At 41.7% G+C, this 20,438-nt stretch overlaps 1 protein-coding gene across 2 annotated transcripts; it reads left to right on the forward strand.

The window, feature by feature from the left end:
- Nucleotides 1-8,174: 8,174 nt before the first annotated feature.
- On the forward strand, nucleotides 8,175-20,127 carry LOC117825262 (proteoglycan 4-like). Of its 2 annotated transcripts, XM_034701003.1 has the most exons (16): nucleotides 8,175-8,221; nucleotides 8,331-8,581; nucleotides 8,684-8,762; nucleotides 9,076-9,192; nucleotides 9,339-9,461; nucleotides 10,409-10,468; nucleotides 11,008-11,067; nucleotides 11,171-11,524; nucleotides 12,958-13,550; nucleotides 13,608-13,929; nucleotides 14,380-14,466; nucleotides 14,684-14,820; nucleotides 14,917-15,073; nucleotides 15,172-15,279; nucleotides 17,550-17,678; nucleotides 19,577-20,127. In XM_034701003.1, exons 3-16 carry the CDS (start codon nucleotides 8,696-8,698, stop codon nucleotides 19,684-19,686), a joined length of 2,424 nt encoding a protein of 807 aa, XP_034556894.1. In that variant the 5' UTR covers nucleotides 8,175-8,221; nucleotides 8,331-8,581; nucleotides 8,684-8,695; the 3' UTR covers nucleotides 19,687-20,127. The 2 variants fall into 2 exon arrangements, with proteins under 2 accessions (XP_034556894.1, XP_034556885.1); XM_034700994.1 differs by having other exon boundaries at nucleotides 12,958-13,929.
- Nucleotides 20,128-20,438: the final 311 nt, after the last annotated feature.

Raw genomic sequence — 20,438 nt, forward strand, 5'->3', positions numbered from 1 at the left:
AGTATATATCTTATGTATATTAAGTTCTCCTCATAACATGGCTGTAGGTCGGATTTGGTGAGTTTGAGCAACTCAAGCACAGTAATAAGCTTCTTTTTGTAAATACAACTATTTTTAAAGATTGATTGTTAGAGGGGGAAAGTTGCTCTATGTTGTTTTTAGCTAGTTTGATACTTTTTCAGACAATTCAAAGTCTGGAAATGCAGAATCAACATGCAATAACTCGTACAATAAATCCATTTAAACTGAGGAGGATGGATCTTACCGGTCAGTCTAAATTCATTCTAGACCAGATTTTGCATACGCTTTCAAATAAGGTTTCTTTTGTTGTTTTTTTTAATGTTTTTTCAGGATTTTTTTATTCAAACACTCAAGAGACACAAATAATAACAATAAGATACAAAAGGAAAAAAGACAAAAATGAAACTGAACAAAATCAAATCAGAAAAAAATCCTAATAAGGGGCGCTGGTGGCGGAGCGGTCCAAGTACTCCACATGCAGAGGCCATAGCCCTCGTCGCAGAGGTTGCAGAGGTTGCAGAGGTTGCAGAGGTTGCAGAGGTTGCAGAGGTTGCAGAGGTTGCAGAGGTTGCAGAGGTTGCAGAGGTTGCAGAGGTTGCAGAGGTTGCAGAGGTTGCAGAGGTTGCAGAGGTTGAGGTTGCAGAGGTTGCAGAGGTTGAGGTTGCAGAGGATGCAGAGGATGCAGAGGATGCAGAGGATGCAGAGGATGCAGAGGTTGCAGAGGTTGCAGAGGTTGCAGAGGTTGAGGTTGCAGAGGTTGCAGAGGTTGAGGTTGCAGAGGATGCAGAGGATGCAGAGGATGCAGAGGATGCAGAGGATGCAGAGGTTGCAGAGGTTGCAGAGGTTGCAGAGGTTGCAGAGGTTACAGAGGTTGCAGAGGTTGCAGAGGTTGCAGGTTCGATTCCAGCCTTGATCATTTACTGTACATCCTCCCTCTCTCTCTGCTCCCCACATTTCCTGTCTCTCTCTAGCTGTCCAATCGAATAAAGGCAAAAATGCACCCAAAAAATATAACTTCAAAACTATGAAAAAGCTTTTTAAAAAAAAATTGGGGTAGCGCTGTTGCATCACAGCTAGAAGGTTCCTGGTTCGAATCCCCGGCCGGGCGGTTGCCTTTCTGTGTGGAGCTTGCATGTTCTCCCCGTGCATGCATGAGTTCTCTCCGGGTACTCTGGCTTCCTCCCACAATCCAAAAACATGCTCAGGTTGATTGATCACTCTAAATTGCCCGTAGGTGTGAGTGTGTGCGTGAATGGTTGTCTGTCTCTCTGTGTTAGCCCTGTGATAGGCGACCTGTCCAGGGTGTACCCTGCCTTCCGCCCGAAGCCAGCTGGGATAGGCTCCAGCCCCCCGTGAGCCCTAAAGGGATAAGGGGTCAAGATAATGGATGGATGGAGAAAAAAGGGGGAAAATACATGAAAATAATCTCAAAACAAAGAGACAAAAACATAGAATTGACAGATTATTTACAGCAAGAAACAATGTGAACATAAATAATTTAACAAGAGAAAAATATCACACACATGCATATTTATGCAACCATAAACACATGTACACATATTAAAGAGAAATACATAATTGATCATGTACATCATGTATGCTTATGAAAAGTAATACTGTAACATTGAGACCTATACATGTTAACCTCTAAACATCACCATCATTTTTCTGTTTATTTCACTTGTTTTCTTATGCTTATCTCCCTTTTTGTTTTTACTGTTTATTATTATTATTTCTTGAATATTATATTTTTTTTCTCTTTGTTGGTTTTGTATAACTCATATGATTTGTTAACTTGTGCTGAACAAATAAATACCTAAAACATGCATTCAAAAAGTTGAATGATACATTTTTTTTTTTTACAATTTAAAAAATAAAGTTGGGGGGTTGTATTGTTTTTTTTAACACTGTTAAACACAAAGACAAAGAGTGGACAGGTTTTCAAATAACTTAACTTATGTGTTTGTAAAGCTTCTTGTTTTATTCTTTAGGAGAATGTTTGACTGTCATGTCATCTCCTTATGTTGCTTTTCGTCATTTTTACAAGTATGGCGCTATTTGTACTTTTCTTTTCTTCTTTTTTTTGTTGTTGTTTGTGTTTTTGGTTTCTCCCCTTCCTTCTTATTTTCATTTTATTTTAATTTATTTCATTTTTTTGTTTAATCTTGATCTTTTTAGGGAGCCTTTTTTAACACCGGCAAGGGACTACGGATGTAAACTAGCCTTTTGGCTAAATCTGGCATATTTACAGAAGTGTTAATTAATATGCATGGTCCTTTTGAATGAAAAATAGAATAAATAAATAAAATAACACACATATGTGGTTATAATGAAGGACGCCAGCTTTTTTTTTTTTTTTTTTGAACTTTGTTTATTGATTTTCACATAGAAAAACAGTCACATCCAAAATTAAAAGTTTACACATTTTCCTTTTTCTTTGAACAAAGAAACACACAAATGACATACTAAATACAAAACAACAAATAACCCCCCACCCCGACAGATACTCCCTCCTGACTAACTAGATAGAATTCCAAAAAAGGGAAAACATAAGATAAAAAGCAAGTATAATAAAAATTTACCGATGAAAGCAATAATCTGAACATAGTAAGACACACCATGTTGATGCTCAGTCTAAAGACACACAGCAAGCCGAGCTCTCAACATAAGACAAGAATGGGTCCCAGATCTTTTTAAAGATGTTAGCCCTGCCACCCAGGGTCAGCCTAATCTTTTCAAGTTTAAGAAAACAGAGTATACTCTTAATCCAGCTTGAATGGGTAGGTGGGGCAGAGGACTTCCAATTTAACAATATCAGCCTTCTGGCCAGTAAAGTTCCATATATCTTTGCCAGACAAGCTTTAGTGTAGTGGGCACGGTGTAAAATCCTACATTGAGTAAAACTGTGTTTGGCACAAATAGATGATCCATGAACCCTCCGCAGCGCCTCCCCCCAAACTTCATCAGAGACCACCTCTCCCAATTCTGATTCCCAGGTAGCTTTAAGGGTGCTCTGAGAGCCTGAGCTAAGGTTGCAAATATTTGAATAAATAGAATAGATTGCTCCCTTTAGTGATTGAAGAACGCCAGCTTTAAAAGAGAGGTTCAATTTGACACATAAAATCACTGAAACTGAGAATCTGACATTAGATGTGACTTCAGTTTGGATTGGTTGGGTTTATCTGCCTTTGTTTCTATGTTGTCTGTTTTCTTTTGTTTGGTTGTTTAAAATAGTGTTCACTGTAAGATGCTTTATACCTCAGTTAAAAATCTGTTGTCTTTTTATTACATTTGGATATTTTTAATCATGTTTTCATTCATTCATGCAACTGATATTTTGAGGCCACCACAGCTGTTCTGACTCACTGTTTCAGGTTCCCATGTCCTTTCAGCTGCTCTTTAAACATCAAAGCCGTGATCGCTGAGAGTCCTCTGCTGGAGCTCGTGGTGCTTGATGTGCTGCAGGATTTAAATGGAGACCATGTGCACAGCAACATAATGTTAAAGACAGGGGAATATCACAGAGTAAGGCTATAGATAGAATCCAGATGTAAAGATTATGAGACATACATTGAACCACAGCCAAGAAGACGTGCTTTTACCAGCCTGTCACACGTCTTTATATCTGTAAGGGTTAGAGGATGAGATTGAGATGATAAATTCTTCTAATCCATATGTTGAGAGCTAGATAAACATACAGGAGGGTGCTGTAAACAGTGTGATTGGCAGTGTCCTTTACTTCCGTCTGCACAAACAAATGAAGAGCAGGATAATCTTTTAAACCTTTAATCCTCTGCAAAAATCCTCCAAATCAAAAGAAATGAGCTGTCGAATTTAATTATGTATCATCAGTCCATGCCACCTGTTGCTGTGCCTATTCTTATCCTGCAGTGAGTGCTGCATCAGAACATTTGCTCGCGTTTGTCTCCCTCTAAAGGTCTTTTCTGATCATGTTTCACTCGTCACATCAATACGCCATCGACAAATCAGCTGTGACGGACGTTTTTGGAGCTTTGTTTAGATCTCACAGATGTCACGTGAAGGACTTTTGGCAGGCTTCTTATTCAGCTATTGAATGTATAACAAAGAATTACACTCTCGTCTGTCAGTCATGTACGCCTCTGTCCTTTGATCGATCTCTTATTGATTCTGGTTTGTTTTTCTTTTATCTGCCTCACACTCAAAGACAACAGGCCTTTTCAAAGTATGTGCTTCGCTTCCTCTCATGATATTTGGCTGTTTGATTTCCTGTTTTGAACTCATCTTTCATTTGCTCATTTTTTGCAGCAACACCGCCAGAAAGATACTGCTCTTTGATTGAGCTGCAAAGATGGCAGAACACACTTTATCAACCCGTCACGGTCCAGTGTGCATGGCCTGCATCCTCCCCTCCTCCTGTGTGTCTCCGTGCTCCCCCCCTCTCATCCAGCTCAGCGTCACTCCTGCTTGAACAGGCGGCGTGATTAAAGCTGCCAGCTCAGAAGATGGCCTCCGCTGCTCACACAAGCACAAACACAGTTTTTGGATCCAGAAAAAGAAGCTTACTCTCCCCCCTCAGCGCTCCTCTCCATCTCCCCAGGAGGCCGAGTGTGCGAGACATCCATCTGTGATAATGGAAAAGTGCTTTGTGCCTCGTCTCGGGGATGTGTCTGCTTTTTGCTGGTGGTGTCTGTGGTTCAGGTGTCCGTCTGCCTCTCTGTGGGCTTGTTGGCCTGCAGGGAGTTAATGCCTGTTAATGTTACATCAAGCCTGTGTAAGAGGAATGGTTTTGAGACCTCTCGATCGCCAGATTGGAACAAAGAAAGCCTCAACAACACAATAAATACACAAGACTTGAGTTTCCTGTCCACAGATTTCACAGGAGCTTCACTTCTGGAGCATAAGGGGGTAATTAGGCAGACTGTCACTCCTGCACTCGCTCTGCATCCAGATGGACCACAATCTGGTTTCTCTAATCTTCACCCTGCCATGTCATCATCTTACATTGCATATTGCAAATTGCACTGCAGCACATTCACGTATTAAAACATCTGAATTGGGGCACTGGTGGCCTAGCGATCTAAGCGCCCCACGTACAGAGGCTACAGTCCTCGTTGCAGAGGTCACCGGTTCAATCCCCGGCCGCGACCATGTCCTGCATGTCTTCCTCTGCTCTCTAATTCCCACATTTCCTGTCTCTCTTCAGCTGTCCTATCCAATAAAGGCAAAAAGGCCAAAAAAATATATAACTTTAAAACATCTGAAATAGAAGGGAGCTTTTGCACACACAGATAAGGTCCTTGTGGTGTATGTGCAGTAGGGTTGCAAAGGGGTTGAAAGTTTTAGGTAAATTTCCATGGGAAGTTAAGCTGGTGAATTCTGGAAATATTCCAAATGTGAAACTTTTCATGGGAATTAAGTGTGAATTGAGGGTAATTTAATGGAAAGGTATCATATCCAAGCATAAATATTTGTTTTGTTATAAGCAGACATCCAACCAAAATAATACAATTAAAACAGATTTATTTCTAAGTAGAACTTTATCAAGTATTAAATATTTTATTGAACAATCAATTATTTCATTGAAGTCCAAAAACATGAATGTTGAGTTATATATTACTCATCCCCCCCGACCCAACCCATTCAAAAATTAACAAAAATGCAATCCCAACAAAGTCCCATTCAAAATGTTAAATTAAAAGAGCCGCTCTCCCTCCAAAAAAGTCCCATTCAACATGCAAATAAAAAAGCATCTTCCCTCAAGCCTCAAGATTCTAGAAATCATCAGTGCATGTGATGGAGGAATGCACAGTACATGCAGGGGGCGTGGTCTCAATAGCCCTGCAGTAAGCAGTGTGCTATGTGCATGTGATTGAGGAATAGCAGAGATATTCAACTGTACTTGAAACTGGTTGTTTTAGTCAGGATTATGCTAAAATATATTTCCCCAAATTATATTTAAGTTCCCTATTAAGAGCCAACCTTCAATTTAGTAAATTCCTGGTTTATTCCCATGGAAAGTTTCCAACTTTGAAAATTCAAGGAATTTTGCAACCCTAATGTGCAGGAGGTCAAAGAGGATGTGGAGGTTGAGTAAGAGCAAACATTAATTAGTAACACGACTGTAAAGCAACTTTAAGGTTAAGCAACATGATACTGACCTTTCAAACTAGTGCAGGGCAGATGCTGTACTCAGTTTAAACACCAGGGGGCGCACTGACTCTACTTCTAACACTATGACCCTACCAACTTCTTCATAAGGCGTCAAATGAAGATAACAGCACCCTTACACTTCCTCTTTTCTTGGTGCAAAAGTGGGGGGAACTGTTGTCTACACTTTCCTTGTTTACCAGACCCTTTTATCATAACTGACACCAGAGCACTAATGAGCATTTCACCCCTAATTGGATCATGACACAATGGGAAATAAATCCCACAGTCCAGCAGCACTTCCAACCACAAAATACCTCGAGTGAAGACCAGCCCTGAAAGATGGAAATACATTAACACGGTAATCAGTCTGAAGAACTGAGACTGAACTCGTCTGTTGTTCTTTAATAAAAACACGTTATGTAAACAGCTTTTAACAACTGCAGCGGCTATAAACCGGGGCTCAGTCAGTACCCACCCAAGCAGTCACTGAAGACATCTCAAAGGCTTTGAGGAAGTAATAGTCCTACAACAGTGCACAAATAAAACAACAGAGGATGAAGATCTATCTCTGGTTGACATCATGGGGTTGGGGTTAAGACGGTTGTTTTCAGCCTGAAACACCATCAGTCATAGGTTCAACTCCCGGCCTTGATGACTTTCTGCATGTAGCTTATAGTTATAAGCTATATAGTATATGAATATAGTTATGCTGCTATAGGCTTAGACTGCTGGGGGAACTGACACACTGACACACTGGGATCCTATCTCCCCCCTCTCCCCCTATCATTTACTTTAACTCTCCCTGTCCCATTAAAGTTACTAACCATAGACCTTTCTGGAGTCCCTGAGCTCCCTTGTCTCGTAGGTTCCTCTGAGTCGCTGCTATGGACATGCCAGACTCCAGCTGCAACAGCTTCTACAACTATTCGCCTCATCACTATCATCACTCTCTCTCTTAATCTCCTCTTATTAAAAGCGTCCTGAGATGACGTTTGTTGTGATTTGGCGCTATATAAATAAAGATTGATTGATTTATTGATATATTTATTTGCTTTTGGCTGAACAAGTTACCATAAGTTGGGGTTCTTCTCTCTCTCTTTATCTCCCTCTATCCCTCTCTCCAACTCGGTCTCAGCAGATGTGTGTCTAACATGAGTCTGGTCCTGCTGGAGGTTTCTGCCTGTTAAAGGAAGTTTGTCCTTGCCACTGTAACTTGCTAAATGCTGCAAAGTGCTCTGCTCATGGTGGATTAAGATGAAATCAGACTGAGTCCTGTCTGTAAGATGGGACTGGACCTTATCCAGTTTTGATGTTGGGTCTTTGTTAATAATAGAACATAGAGTACGGTCTAGACCTGCTCTGTTTGGAAAGAGTCTTGAGTTAATGTTTGTTGTGATTTGGCGAGATATAAATAAAGATTGATTGATTGATGTATCTTCCTGTCTCTGTTCAGCTGTCCTATCATTAAAGGAAAAATGCCTCCAAATACAATTTAAAAAATAAAAAACACCTAACATGTGAATTGATGTGTAGAGTAGTTTTGTTTGGTTTTTTTATATATTTTTAATAAGTTAAAAAAAAGAAATACATTGTTTTAAAAACCTCAATAATTTCTGTTGTTGCCTCTTAATTCAATTAACAGAATAAAAATGCTTCCTTCTGGTATTTATGTGAAAATATTGCATATATAGTCTTTATTACAAACACTTCCTCTCTCAGCTGTGGAAAGTAACTCAAGAACTAAACATAAATACAATCTTAAAGGTTTTTATTCCTCAGTGTATTACAAGGATGTACCTAGAAGATAATGATTAAACAAAAGAGATCACTTTATAAAACTTTTAAATGCTGTAATTTTAAGAGAATGACATGAAAATGTCTGTTTGTTAAGATGTTTTAATGTTGGATATATTATTATTGGATGGATAAACTGCTTTTGCTGGAATAATGATTAAGATGTTTCCAAATCAAGCTGGTTAGAGAACAGCCTGGAAGATAATAACTCCCTGCTGAAGGCTGAAGTCAAAGATCCTACTGGACTTCAGCTGACTCTCTGACTCTCCATATGGTATTGATTTGAATAACTCAGTCTGCGATGACATGAAGGTGTACAGTTCACCCATTCGTCACATAATAGCCAGTCATAACTGTTTTTCTTTCTCTCTTCTGCTCGGAAGTGTGTGAAGTCAGCCGTCTGTCTGGCACAGATGTGTGTTGGTGTGCTTCCAGCTGTTTGTGGGGAATCATGAAGTCTAGACCTATGGTGTGGCCGGACTGGAGGACCCTCCCTTCAGCCCGCTGTGAGATCATCACACTTTTAATTAGACCGGATCTGTCAATTAACAGGAAGTCAGCTGGTTTCTGTCAGGCTTTTTAAAGGCAGTGGAGACTAACCTCAGGCAGGATTCTGACGGACGCTCAGCACAAGGTGAGTGACTCTTTATTCTCCTCAGGCATTGATGTCAACACACACCAATGAAACAGAGTGAGTCTGACTTATTCCTCCTGTTTGTGCTCTGCTTGGTTTCAGACTGAAAGAAGGATGTCTTCCACAACATTCTGCGCTGCTATTCTGCTGCTTTGTGCTGTGACATTCAGTGCTGCTCAGAGTGAGTACCAGAGAATTATTTTATTTTATATTAAGTACTGTGATAGCCTGATTTTTGTCTTTAAACTGCAATTTTCCTGGAATATATCACATGTCCTCTAAGCTTGTACTCATTCATGTTTACTCTCTTGATAATTAGTTACCAGATACACTTCAAAAATCAATACATGGTACAGCTGTATTATTTACAGACTGTGTCCTGAAGCACCCTCTGAGATACTGATGTCAAAACAATGAAATGCACAGATCACATTTTTTACTTCTGCTTGTTCTTGTCTGATATTGTCCTCCATGTATTTATTTTTAATAAACAGCAAGTTGCAAAGGCCGGTGTGGTGCAGAGTACTACCGGGGTTACATGTGCCAGTGTGATTACACCTGTCTGTCATATGGAGAGTGCTGCAAGGACTTTGCAGCTCAATGCACAACAAGTAAGAACTTAACCTAAGTATATGATCCCAACACTTCACAATCTATTCAACCAAAGAGAAGGAGTTTCAAGGTCCAATAAATGAGACAAGGAAGTAGTCTTAAGTCTGTTTTTAAGTGCTGAAACTTGCTGGTTTGTGTGCAACAGGAGACTCTTGCAAAGGTCGGTGTGGAGAGAGTTTTAGAAGGGGCCGGCTGTGCAGCTGTGACTTGGACTGTGCGAAGTTCAAACAGTGTTGTTCAGACTTCCAGAACCACTGTGATGAAACCGGTAAGCCTTCCTCCAGCATGATTGTGTGCGTGCGTGTGCATCATGTTCTGCATGCTAAGAGATTTCCCTTAGCATTTTTATACTCTGGAGTATGCTTGTGAAATTTGCATTAAAGCTGCTGTTGGTAGTCCTGGAATAAACATCAGTTCAGGGAGAGATTTCGAATTTCAACACTAACCCCTCCACACCAGATTACCCTCTCACTGCCCCCCTCTCTGCTCCTGTAAGCCCCGCCCACAAACAGATTGTAGTGCAGGCTCAATCAGGACGATGTAGAAGGACCAATTAGGAGGGTGGCTCTGATTGGTCAGAGCTGACGGGATCGATTGGAAATTTTAGATTGCCATAATCTCAAAAAACTGAATTTCTTGATGGCTGTTGATAAGTGTTATGACTTTTTTGCCAAACACGGCACAAAATAAATACCGCTCTTTTTACCCTAATCCTACCAACTGCAGCTTTAATTGGTCACAAATCTTTAAAGTCATTTTATGCATTACATACAGACACAGTGATGATCATGTGACTGCATGACAGCAGATTAAAGTCAGTCTTCATCTTTCCTAGCTGCCTGTCTCACAGAAATCAGAGTTACAGCACACTGAGTCTTGCACATGTGCATGGAAGGTGACTTGGGTATAAGATATAAACCTGCATGTCCACCAGCATGTGGAGCAGCATGCATTGCACAGTAGTCTGCATCAATGCAATGGGTTAAATTTGACTATCTATCTCTATCTCGGTAAATATCACAGAAGAAGTCAGTGGAGCAACAGGTGGAACATCACCAGGAAAGACTAGTTCATGCAATAATGACAATAATTACAAACCAAAAGGTATATCTGACTTGGAAACACTTTAATTCTAATTTTCAGTGATTATAGATTTAAAGATAATTGATCTTAAAGGTTTAAGTTTCTTAAATGTATTCCTGAATATTCCCACAGAGCCGCTTGTGAGTGGAGCACCAGATCAGACTTCTACATTCAGCGAGGGTGACAATGCAGGTAACATGCTTTTTGAATATTTGACACCATGACTCATTTCTGTCAATTTAAAGCTCTCTTTAAGATTTAGATTGCAGACATGTCAGGAGCTGAACTCAGTAGAAAGAATAAGGCATATGTCAGGAGGATGTTTACAGCTGACATAAACACAGTGGCTGTCTTGCTTTGGTTTGCAAAGAAGCCAACCCTGAACCAGAACAAGCCAAGAGCACAAGCCTTGCTGGCCAATTTGAAGACAAGGGAGCAGTGTTGTCATGAGTGTGTAGGAGTGTTTCGGGCACAGGCTCAGTCACAAGAGAGGAAAGCTTTGAATGAAGTCAAGGAAAGATGACAGAACTTTCTCTTGGAGGTTTTAAGGCAGAAGTTGGCAGGGGACGGTTCTGTAGGTGGAGATACTCTTGCATCGGATGAGATGTCGAAACATTTCCATCTGGGAAAGTCACAGAGGATGCTCAGGGAAACAAAAAGAGCTGCTTCTAATCAAAGTGTGATTAATCAATTACATTCATGTTATTTAACTTTGCTTTTGTTGCCCACAGATGATGATTTGATTCCCCTGGTCGGCCCAACGACGTACCCTGAAGATGACCTCAGTGATGGTGAGTGATAGGACGCATGGAAAACTCATCTAAGAGTTTTTCCCTTCAGCAAAGTTTTATGAGTGTGACACCCAGGTGCTCACCTTTCCTCGCATTCCTTCAGATATGTACGGCCCGACTTACCCCAATGATTACTTTTCTGACAATGACGTGGAAATGCCCGAGGCCACTCCGATCCCTGAGAGCACGAGTGGTTACGGATCATCTGCAGCTGACCTCCCGGATCAACTCTCCACTGAACCCACCCAGGACCCGGATGTTGTGGAGATCAGTACAGAGGCAGCGGGGATCAGCACAGAACCCACCCAGGACCCAGACGTGTTGGAGATCAGTACGGAGGCAGTGACTGAAGCCTCTCAGCCGCAGACAACTATTTCTGAAAATGAGCCCACACAGGCCAGCGACAGCCCCACGACCCTCTCCCCAAACACTGAAGCAGCGTCCACTGACAGTCCAGGTACGTGGTGGATTCTATCAAAACATGAGACCAATTTATCCAATGGAAATCCCTTAATGTGATGTTTGTCAGTTTGGGTTGAGAACTGGTGGCAACAACTCTACTAAAGCCTAGCTTTTGTTTCATGAAACTTAACACATAGTTTTCACTCATCTACACTCCTAGCTTGCACTACCATTCATCTAAGACCTCTCTGTTCACTCTCTCTCTGAGCATGTTAACCAACAGACACACACCAAACTGAGTCTGGACCCTTCAACCACTCAGAGCAACACAACTCATTCAGTAGTGAAAGGCTGCTGCGGCTAGGTAGCTAGTTCCGAACATCTAATTTGTAGGGCTTCCAGTTCAACAGGATACAGAAATTATTTGACTTTAAGGCAGATGCTTTCAATGTAGTTCAGGGGCAGCCATATTGGCTCTTAACAAGCGGCAACCTCCGGTCTTAAAATATGAAGCCCATGCAGAAGTGCTAAGAACTGCAGTACCTCGAGCGTCCACCAGAGGCTGGCTGCAGAAACACCAGAAACCACATACACACCCATTCAAAGAAGACGATCTTTGCGGTTGTGGATAAGTGGGTAGAGTCGGTCGTCTATCAATCGGAAGGTTGGCGGTTCGATCCCAGCTCTGGCAGTCACATGCCGAAGTGTCCTTGAGCAAGACCCTGAACCCTGAATTGCTCCCTCTGTTGTTCAGAAGTGTGTGAATGTGAACGAATGAGATTAGCTAACACTGATGGTCCCTTACTATAGCACCCTCTACCATCAGTGAGTGAATGGGGATGAATGGGTGAATGTGAGGAGTAGTTTAAAAGCGCTTTGAGTGGTCAGAAAGACTAGAAAAGCACTATATAAGTACAAGTCAATTTACCATGTTTACAGCCTGGTTCAAAAACAGTTTATTAATAGCTAATTTCTCTATTAACACATACTGTAAGGGGGGGATTTTTTTTTTACTTGTTATTTTTTTTGCCCATATAAGGACATGACTGACTTGATTGACAGGCGGGCACCCTGTAGCTGTTAGCGAAAAGGCTAAAGGCCCGCCTCTTTACCTCCCACTAGCTCAACAGAAGTTAGGTTGAGTTCAACATTTCCAATATGGCACCCGCTGACGATCTGCTTCAAAATAGATGGGCGACGTCAAGGATACTACATAGAGAGGGAGGGGTTAGGCACAAACACAACATACTTGTGTCCTATTAAAAAGTTTACTCACCCATTAACATCCAAACAGAGAGGAGAGCTCAACAATGGTTCATGCTGTTTGTATTTCCATTGTACTTTGATGATTACAGTTTTTAGGTTATCGTTCTCTTCATGTGTGTAAGGCCATTCATGTGCTTGTCAAACTAGTGCATGGATTCATCAACATAACTCTCACTACATCTGATTTGAGTGCAAGAGTTCATAATCATGTTTTTCATCCAGATGCCAATGATCCCACAAGCTCAGGAGTGACTCCTCCTCAGCCTACGACACCAGCTGTCTCCAGCCAACCAGCTTTACCCACAGAGCCCCAACAAGGGGATTCTCCTGCCCCCGACATCCAAGAGCCCGTGAAAGAAGTGCCGCCTGAGGCTGACATTTCTCCTGAGGCGGAAGAAACAGACCCGACTGTACTCCCCGCTGATGAACCAGATGTTACAACCCTAGCCCCAAACACAGCCTCCAGCCCCACTGTGGCTTCAGCATCCACAGGACCCACACAGGACTCTGCTGCAGACTCCACCAGCCCCGCCGCATCAATGCTGGACCCAGCGGCAACCACTTTAGCTGGAGGACCAAACGATGCCAACACAGCGGAGGTCACAACAGAACCTCCATCCCCTCTACCAGACCTCGAGGACTCCCCAGTCAGCGTTTCAACTACCAGGATACCGACTGAACCCGACGCTGCAACGACTATTATCCCAACATCCACAGACGCAGTGCAGGGTGACGTGGAGGATGCTACACCAAAGGGGACCACAGCAGATCCACTTAATCTCACTCCAGTCCCAACAAAACCTACAACATCTGAGGCCACCTCAAAACCTCAGGACAAACCTGAAGTGTTGAAGCCTGTTCCAACATCTGAGGCCACCTCAAAACCTCAGGACAAACCTGAAGTGTTGAAGCCTGTTCCAACATCTGAGGCCACCTCAAAACCCCAGGACAAACCTGAAGTGTTGAAGCCTGTTCCAACATCTGAGGCCACCTCAAAACCCCAGGACAAACCTGAAGTGTTGAAGCCTGTTCCAACATCTGAGGCCACCTCAAAACCCCAGGCCAAACCTGAAGTGTTGAAGCCTGTTCCAGTGCCAGTTCAACCAGCTCTGGCTAAACCAAGCTCCAAACCAGTGACTAAACCTCTGGACACTCAAACCCTCAGTGTGGATGATTCTAGAGGCTACCAAGCAGGTAAGATGAACACCACACATTAATTCTGTGGCTCAGAGAGGAGAAATCCTTCATCCTGTAGCCTCTGCTAACATCTAATTTGTTTAACGAGACCCTTACAGTTTCTGGCTCATATTTATGGCTGTTCACGGCCTGCTTTATGAGCCTAGTTGTTCCATTTCGCCTCTGGGTCAACAGAACCTCCTTCAAAGCATGGCCACACTATATTAAGTGACAGAGGTGGCTGTTTTCCCACACTGTAAATGAACCCAACAGCCCTTTAAAAATTGGCAATGAGGCTTAAATACTTTGAAAAATGGAATAAATAAAAAGTTCTTTCAGCTCCAGGAGCCAGAATCACATTTAACACCCTGTAACTCAGTCTGTAATTGCACGGTTGCCTTGTTTTAATGTTTGTGTATTCAAACAGATGGGTTGCTGTATAAATATGTCCCTTTTTTCCCCCCTCAGATGACAGTAATGATACAAATCTGTGCAGTGGGCGGCCGGTCAGTGGAGTCACCACGCTGAGGAACGGCACAATAGTGGTTTTCAGAGGTGAGAGCCAGCCAGGCAGCTGATACTGAGCACTCATTAGATCTGCAATTATATCCTGTGGTATTCAAACAACACTTCATTAACAAATAGGAGAGTAGTGGTTGGAAAGTATGTCGTGTTATACTCTAAAACTCAGTTGAAAACCATTTTTGGTTCAGCAGTTGCATCATTCTAAATCATCTCATTGGTTTTTATGTGTTGCTGTTTTTTCTTTCAGGGCACTTCTTCTGGTTTCTGGACAGGAACAGGGTGCCAGGTCCGGCCCGTGACATCACACAAGTGTGGGGCGTCCCATCCCCCATCGACACCGTGTTCACCCGCTGCAACTGCCAGGGCAAGACTTACATCTTCAAGGTAGACTTACTGATTTCATCCAAACCAATGGTTTCCAACAGCTTCCTCAGTCTTACATCTTCTTATTCACCTGTCTTTGGTTTGTGATCTCTTTAGGGGCCCCAGTACTGGAGATATGAAAATGACATTCTGGACCCAGGCTTTCCAAAGGTCGTTACAACAGGTTTTGATGGGCTCCGGGGCCACATCACGGCTGCTCTGTCTGTGCCTCAGTATCAGAGTAGGAGAGAGGCGGTTTACTTCTTCAAGAGAGGTAATGAACTATTTTAAGAGTATCATAATATATTCTCTTTAGTTTTTCCATACCATTGTAAAGTTTTTGTGATAGTAACTCTTGTCTGGTCCTCTCAGGTGGAACAGTCCAGAAATATTCATACCAGTTTGGCACCAGTACAAGTTGTGGCAGGAAACCTCAGTACGCCATTTACACAGTCAAAAACCGGATAGTCCGACAAGCAGGTACGTCTTACATCCATTCAATGCTGACCAAACCAAGAAAATATTGCACCAACACTCAATGTTAACCTCATATTTCTCACAAATAGTTTGTAACACTGATGTGGGAAATTCAGATTAACATATCTATATTGCAAAAAGAGCCATATAAATGACAAATCTCACACCAAACCACTACACTATAAAAACTCTGTGGTGTGCAAAGTTTCTATCTCCATGTGAAAGGAAATACTCCACCTTAAAATTTCCGGTAGCTGTCAAATGATGGCTGTACAATAGCATCACAATGAATTTGCTTTAGCCTGACTACTGTAGAAAAAACAAAAAGCCTTCCTTATTTTAGCTGAACTATCCCTGTTATCTCTACCTGACTGACTGGGACCCCTGGAGTTCCAGCACAAATAGTCACATTAATATTCACCAGAATGCAGGGATTAAAGGTGACATATCATGCAAAATGGACTTTTTAATGGTTCTCTACCTGAAATATGTGTCCCTGTCTACAAACCCCCCGAGAATGAAAAAAATCCATTCTGCCCCTGTTCTGATTTCTACACCTTTCTGTAAATGTGTGTGAAACGAGCCGTTTCAGACTTCCGTGTTTTTGTTACGTAACAACAATATCCGGTCTGTCACGGAGTCAGAGCTCGGAGCTTGTTCAGCCCATAGACTGTATAAAATAATACTGAATCCCTCCTCCGTTTTTCATTACCTGCACACATGTGTGCTAACAAGGAGCTTAGGAGGGAGGCATGCTAGTTGTAGGCTGTCTTAATAAACACAAAGGTCGGTTTTACTCCCCACGTCTGCAGATTTGAAGATGTAGTGGATGATTTTTATTTATCATGGATAAGTGCTAGCGCTAGTTAGCATAGCCACATAGCTACATGTTCGTAGCTGTAGCTGTGTACCAAGACACACGTCGACATACTGACAAATAAAACAACAAGAAACACTAAATCTGTGACCAATCCTTCATAAAAGGTCCTGCTGCCTTTCTGGCAGAGGTCGGTTTTACTCCCCACGTCTGCAGATTTGAAGATCTAGTGGATGATTTTTATTTATCATGGATAAGTGCTAGCGCTAGTTAGCATAGCCACATAGCTACATGTTTGTAGCTGTGTCCCAAGACACACGTCGACATGCTGATAAATAAAACAACAAGAAACACTAAATCTGTGACCAATCGTTCAGAAAGGTCCTGCTGCAGGCGCCTCTCCGTCAGGATCAGATTCTGGATCAGATTCAGAGGGTTGAAGTAACGCGATCTCTGAGCAGCCGTGTATATTCAGCCAACATGTAAACATTAGATCAACGTGCTGGAGAGCCGAGGGGACAGCCACTTCCTGAGGGGGCGTGGTCAGAGGGAAAACAGAGTGTTCTGAGGAGGACTGAAGAAGAGGGTTTTTCAGGCATGCCAAAATCTGATTTCAAAGTGTTTTTTTGAGCATAAACTTTAAAGACATGTTTTGGGGACCTCTTAGACCAATATATATTGATGAAAAAAGCGTGATATGTCACCTTTAAGTGTTAGATGCTCAAAATGTCCTGGGGGAGGACCCCTCGACCCCCCTCTTGTCACCTCTGCCTCTATATGTTTAAATGAACCCTAAACTTTGAGTATCAGGTTTGAAAGTATCTATTTTCCTCGTCCCTGCCCCTCAAAGCTGCCTGAGTACACCACTCTCCATTTTTGTGGTGAATGCATGAGTGATGAAAATAAGTGTATGTGGTTAAATGCAAGTGTGATAAAAATCTCACTCCTGTCAGACACTCAAAGTTGGCAACCCTGATATGAGGCCAAATAAATCAGGTTTACTATGCCTTAAAAAGTATAGACTTGAAGGACTTGAGCATCTCTGAGTTATTACTTATCTAAGGTTTTTTTGGAGTAGTAATTTTGGGTCTAAACTATGGACCACTTAAACTAGATATCTGTATATTTGTCATGTGTGGTCTAGTGAAATTTTAACAGAGATGAGTGTGCCGGGTGTTTGCAGAACATTTAAAAGATTTACTCATGCTCAAGTAAACATGTTTAGAGTTACATCATGAAAAGTTCCCTGAAAAAATGAGTCATACTTTAGTGGTGGGTGGAGGGGCAGCGAGGTCCATCCCTGTCAATGATTGGCAGGAGTAGATTTCCAAACTGTTGAAGGTTTAAAAAGGTTAAAAAGTGGGACAATGAATGTGGTTGAGGATTTCAACTTCTAAGAACATTAGATAGTTTTACTACACTTTACTAATCTTCCATTCACTTGTCTTGTTTCCAGTGTCAGCTTTGGGGACCACCATCAACATCCGGGCATCTTGGAGAGGTTTCCCGTCCACCGTGACGGCTGCTGTTTCCATCCCGAGCTACAGAGAACCAGAAGGATTCAAATACTACGTCGTCTCAAGATGTAAGTTACTTAAAGGCCAATACATATTTAATAACACTCGGTAGTCCTAGCGATAACAATAATAAATCATTAAAATTTAACATTTTTTTTTAAAGGCTCTGTGAGGAGTTTTGAACTGGCTGAGAAACAGACTGAAAATGATACTGATGCCTCTTTATGACCTTTAATAACAAACAAGTCCATCAGCAGCAACACTGGCACCTTCTCTGTTGTCATTTTTAATGCCTGAAACCGCCCTGAGGGGGTAGGTGTCAGACCAGATGATGGACATCTCGCTTCAGAAACAGCCTTTATTTGACTGTTTTCATGGAAAATAATCACATTGCCTGATAAAGTTGACTGGTAAAAAACAACAGGATGAGTTTTTTTTTTAAAACACTACTTTTGCATGTATAGGACAAGAGATAAGAGGTATCACTTTATCCACAAGGGGGCGTCAGAATCGATACAAAACAAAAGTTCCTCACAGCAGCTTTAATCAAGATGAGGGTGATTTGAGGGCGCAGTTACAACTTCCGATATTTTCAATTACGTCTCAACCGTAGACTGTAAATAAAAATGGACAGCGTTGCTCCGCCTCTTCCTATTGTACGGTTCTGTAGCCAAAAGATCCCGCTCCTGGGCGCCGCCATTGTGCAGCCAGAGCCTGTGAAGCCACTGTAATAAGCTCCGCCCTACAGCGTGGCGTCACAAGACGCTGTGTGCCCTTTGAAGTTTCCCTCCACGGCGGCTGTGAATCAAAGAAAACCAGGAAGTAAAACCCCGTTTTTTAACCTCTAATAACTAACGAAAAAGAAACTCTTCAGGAAAAAGAGGCCTTGGACACAAAACACTCAAATACTAACTACATATAACCACAGCATACGGAGGGGAGAAACATTCGTACCACGTGTATTTATTTTTTAAAGTTTGACTGCTCCCCGATTCAAATGAATGGGGGAGACGGATTTTTTGACCTATACTGCAGCCAGCCACCAGGGGGCAGACACACTGCTGAAAGCTTCACCACCAGCCGAGGGAGCTGCTCCCCTGGTCTCAACCGTTACATGATGCTTTACTATCTTATCGTGCTATATCCCTCCGCCGTTAACATTAAAGGCGAAGTGCACTGTGTAAAACAGTCCGCTTAAAATACCCGGAAAAAAATGACGAATCAACTATTAAATATTCCGCAGATCACATTTTTCATAACTAATGAATTTAATGGATTTATTTTATTGTTACAGTCTATGATTTAAATGTATCTAAACAGTACATGGATTTAGTGGGAACTTAAATAGTCCCACCATGAAAGGTTTGCAGAATTAAATTGCTTCCTAGTTTTATTATTTCAGCAAATAATGACAGACATTAATTGAAGCCTCTTTGCCCTGTTTGTTTTGAATAAAGAGTTGCATAACTTCAAAAGCATACATTTTCCTATTCTTGTCCGTCTGCAGAAGGACTTTATTGTAGCTGTCACATCATGTCTGAAAGGCATAACAAGGACCATGTGTGTCAGGGAGAGGTTGGGGGATTATAGGCAGATGGAAAGGTCATTGAGGGAGGTGTCCATCACCAAAGGCTCTAGTTAAATACGGAGAAACCACAGTAAAAGTTTCCATTTTAATGTTGATACCTGTGGTTGAAAGAAAAATGGAGTTCCTGTTTACATAAAACCTTCATGTCCAGTCTTGCGTGTCGTTACAGAAAAACTGCATCACTCAAAATGAACTTTTCGTTGCATCCAGCAGCTGTCCAAGCTAATGTCCTGAAAGCTCTGAAGTCAGAACTGTCTGAAAACACCAAATTTACATTCACTAAAATGGAAACTGGCTCAAACATGGATAAAAAGTATATTCTAAATACCACAGACTAATTAAAATGCTAACTCAACAACTGTTATGTTTCTTTTGCAGCCAAATCCTACAAAGTGAGGATGGATAGCGGACGTCCTCAGCTCGCTGCTCCTGCAGCCAACACTTCACCTCAGAGCAACAGCATCTTCAGATGCCCCAAGAAAGTCTGACGAAAGAAAAATGCTGTCTTGTAGATTTAAAGTTTATTACATTGTTCTTAAAACACACTGCTCCAGCATGGACTGATTACAAAAGGTACTTTTCAAGCACATAAAAAAACACAGGCTTTGGAGCAAAGGGAACATTTTGGAACATTATCTGAATACAGAATGAAAACACTTTAGTTTGAATGTGTCTATGATAGGAATGACAAGTTTTCTGTCATGGTTGTGAAGTTGTCTGATCAGTGCTTCATCTCTGGAATCTTCTTCCGTGGAAACCTGGAGAAAACCGAGAAGGAAACCCTTGACCTGTTGAGACATTAAACATTTTTTAATAGTGGAACGCCGGCTATACCGGTGTAAAGATTCTGTACATGGCTGTATAAAATGTAAAAGGATGTGAGCATCTTCTGTATTTGTATTAACAATAAAGTGGATATTATTATCTCAGAATATGTGTTGAATCCATACGAGTGGTGTTGAAATTTTGGGTGCACACAATACATTTATAATCTATGACCTCCCTGAGGAGATAAGACTCGCAGAGTCAGTGACAACCTTTTAAATCTCTTCTTAAAACCCAATTTTACAGACTTGCTTTGATGTGACTTTAGCGTTCTAACTGTTTTAACTTCTATTTTTTTATTATTTTTATTTGATTTTTCTAATATATACTTTTGGGCTTTTTTCGCCTTTATTGGATAGGACAGCTGAAGAGAGACAGGAAATGTGGGGAGTAGAGAGAGGGGGAAGACATGGAG

The sequence above is a fragment of the Notolabrus celidotus genome, chromosome 2 (assembly GCF_009762535.1).
Source record: "Notolabrus celidotus isolate fNotCel1 chromosome 2, fNotCel1.pri, whole genome shotgun sequence".
Taxonomy (NCBI): Eukaryota; Metazoa; Chordata; class Actinopteri; order Labriformes; family Labridae; genus Notolabrus; species Notolabrus celidotus.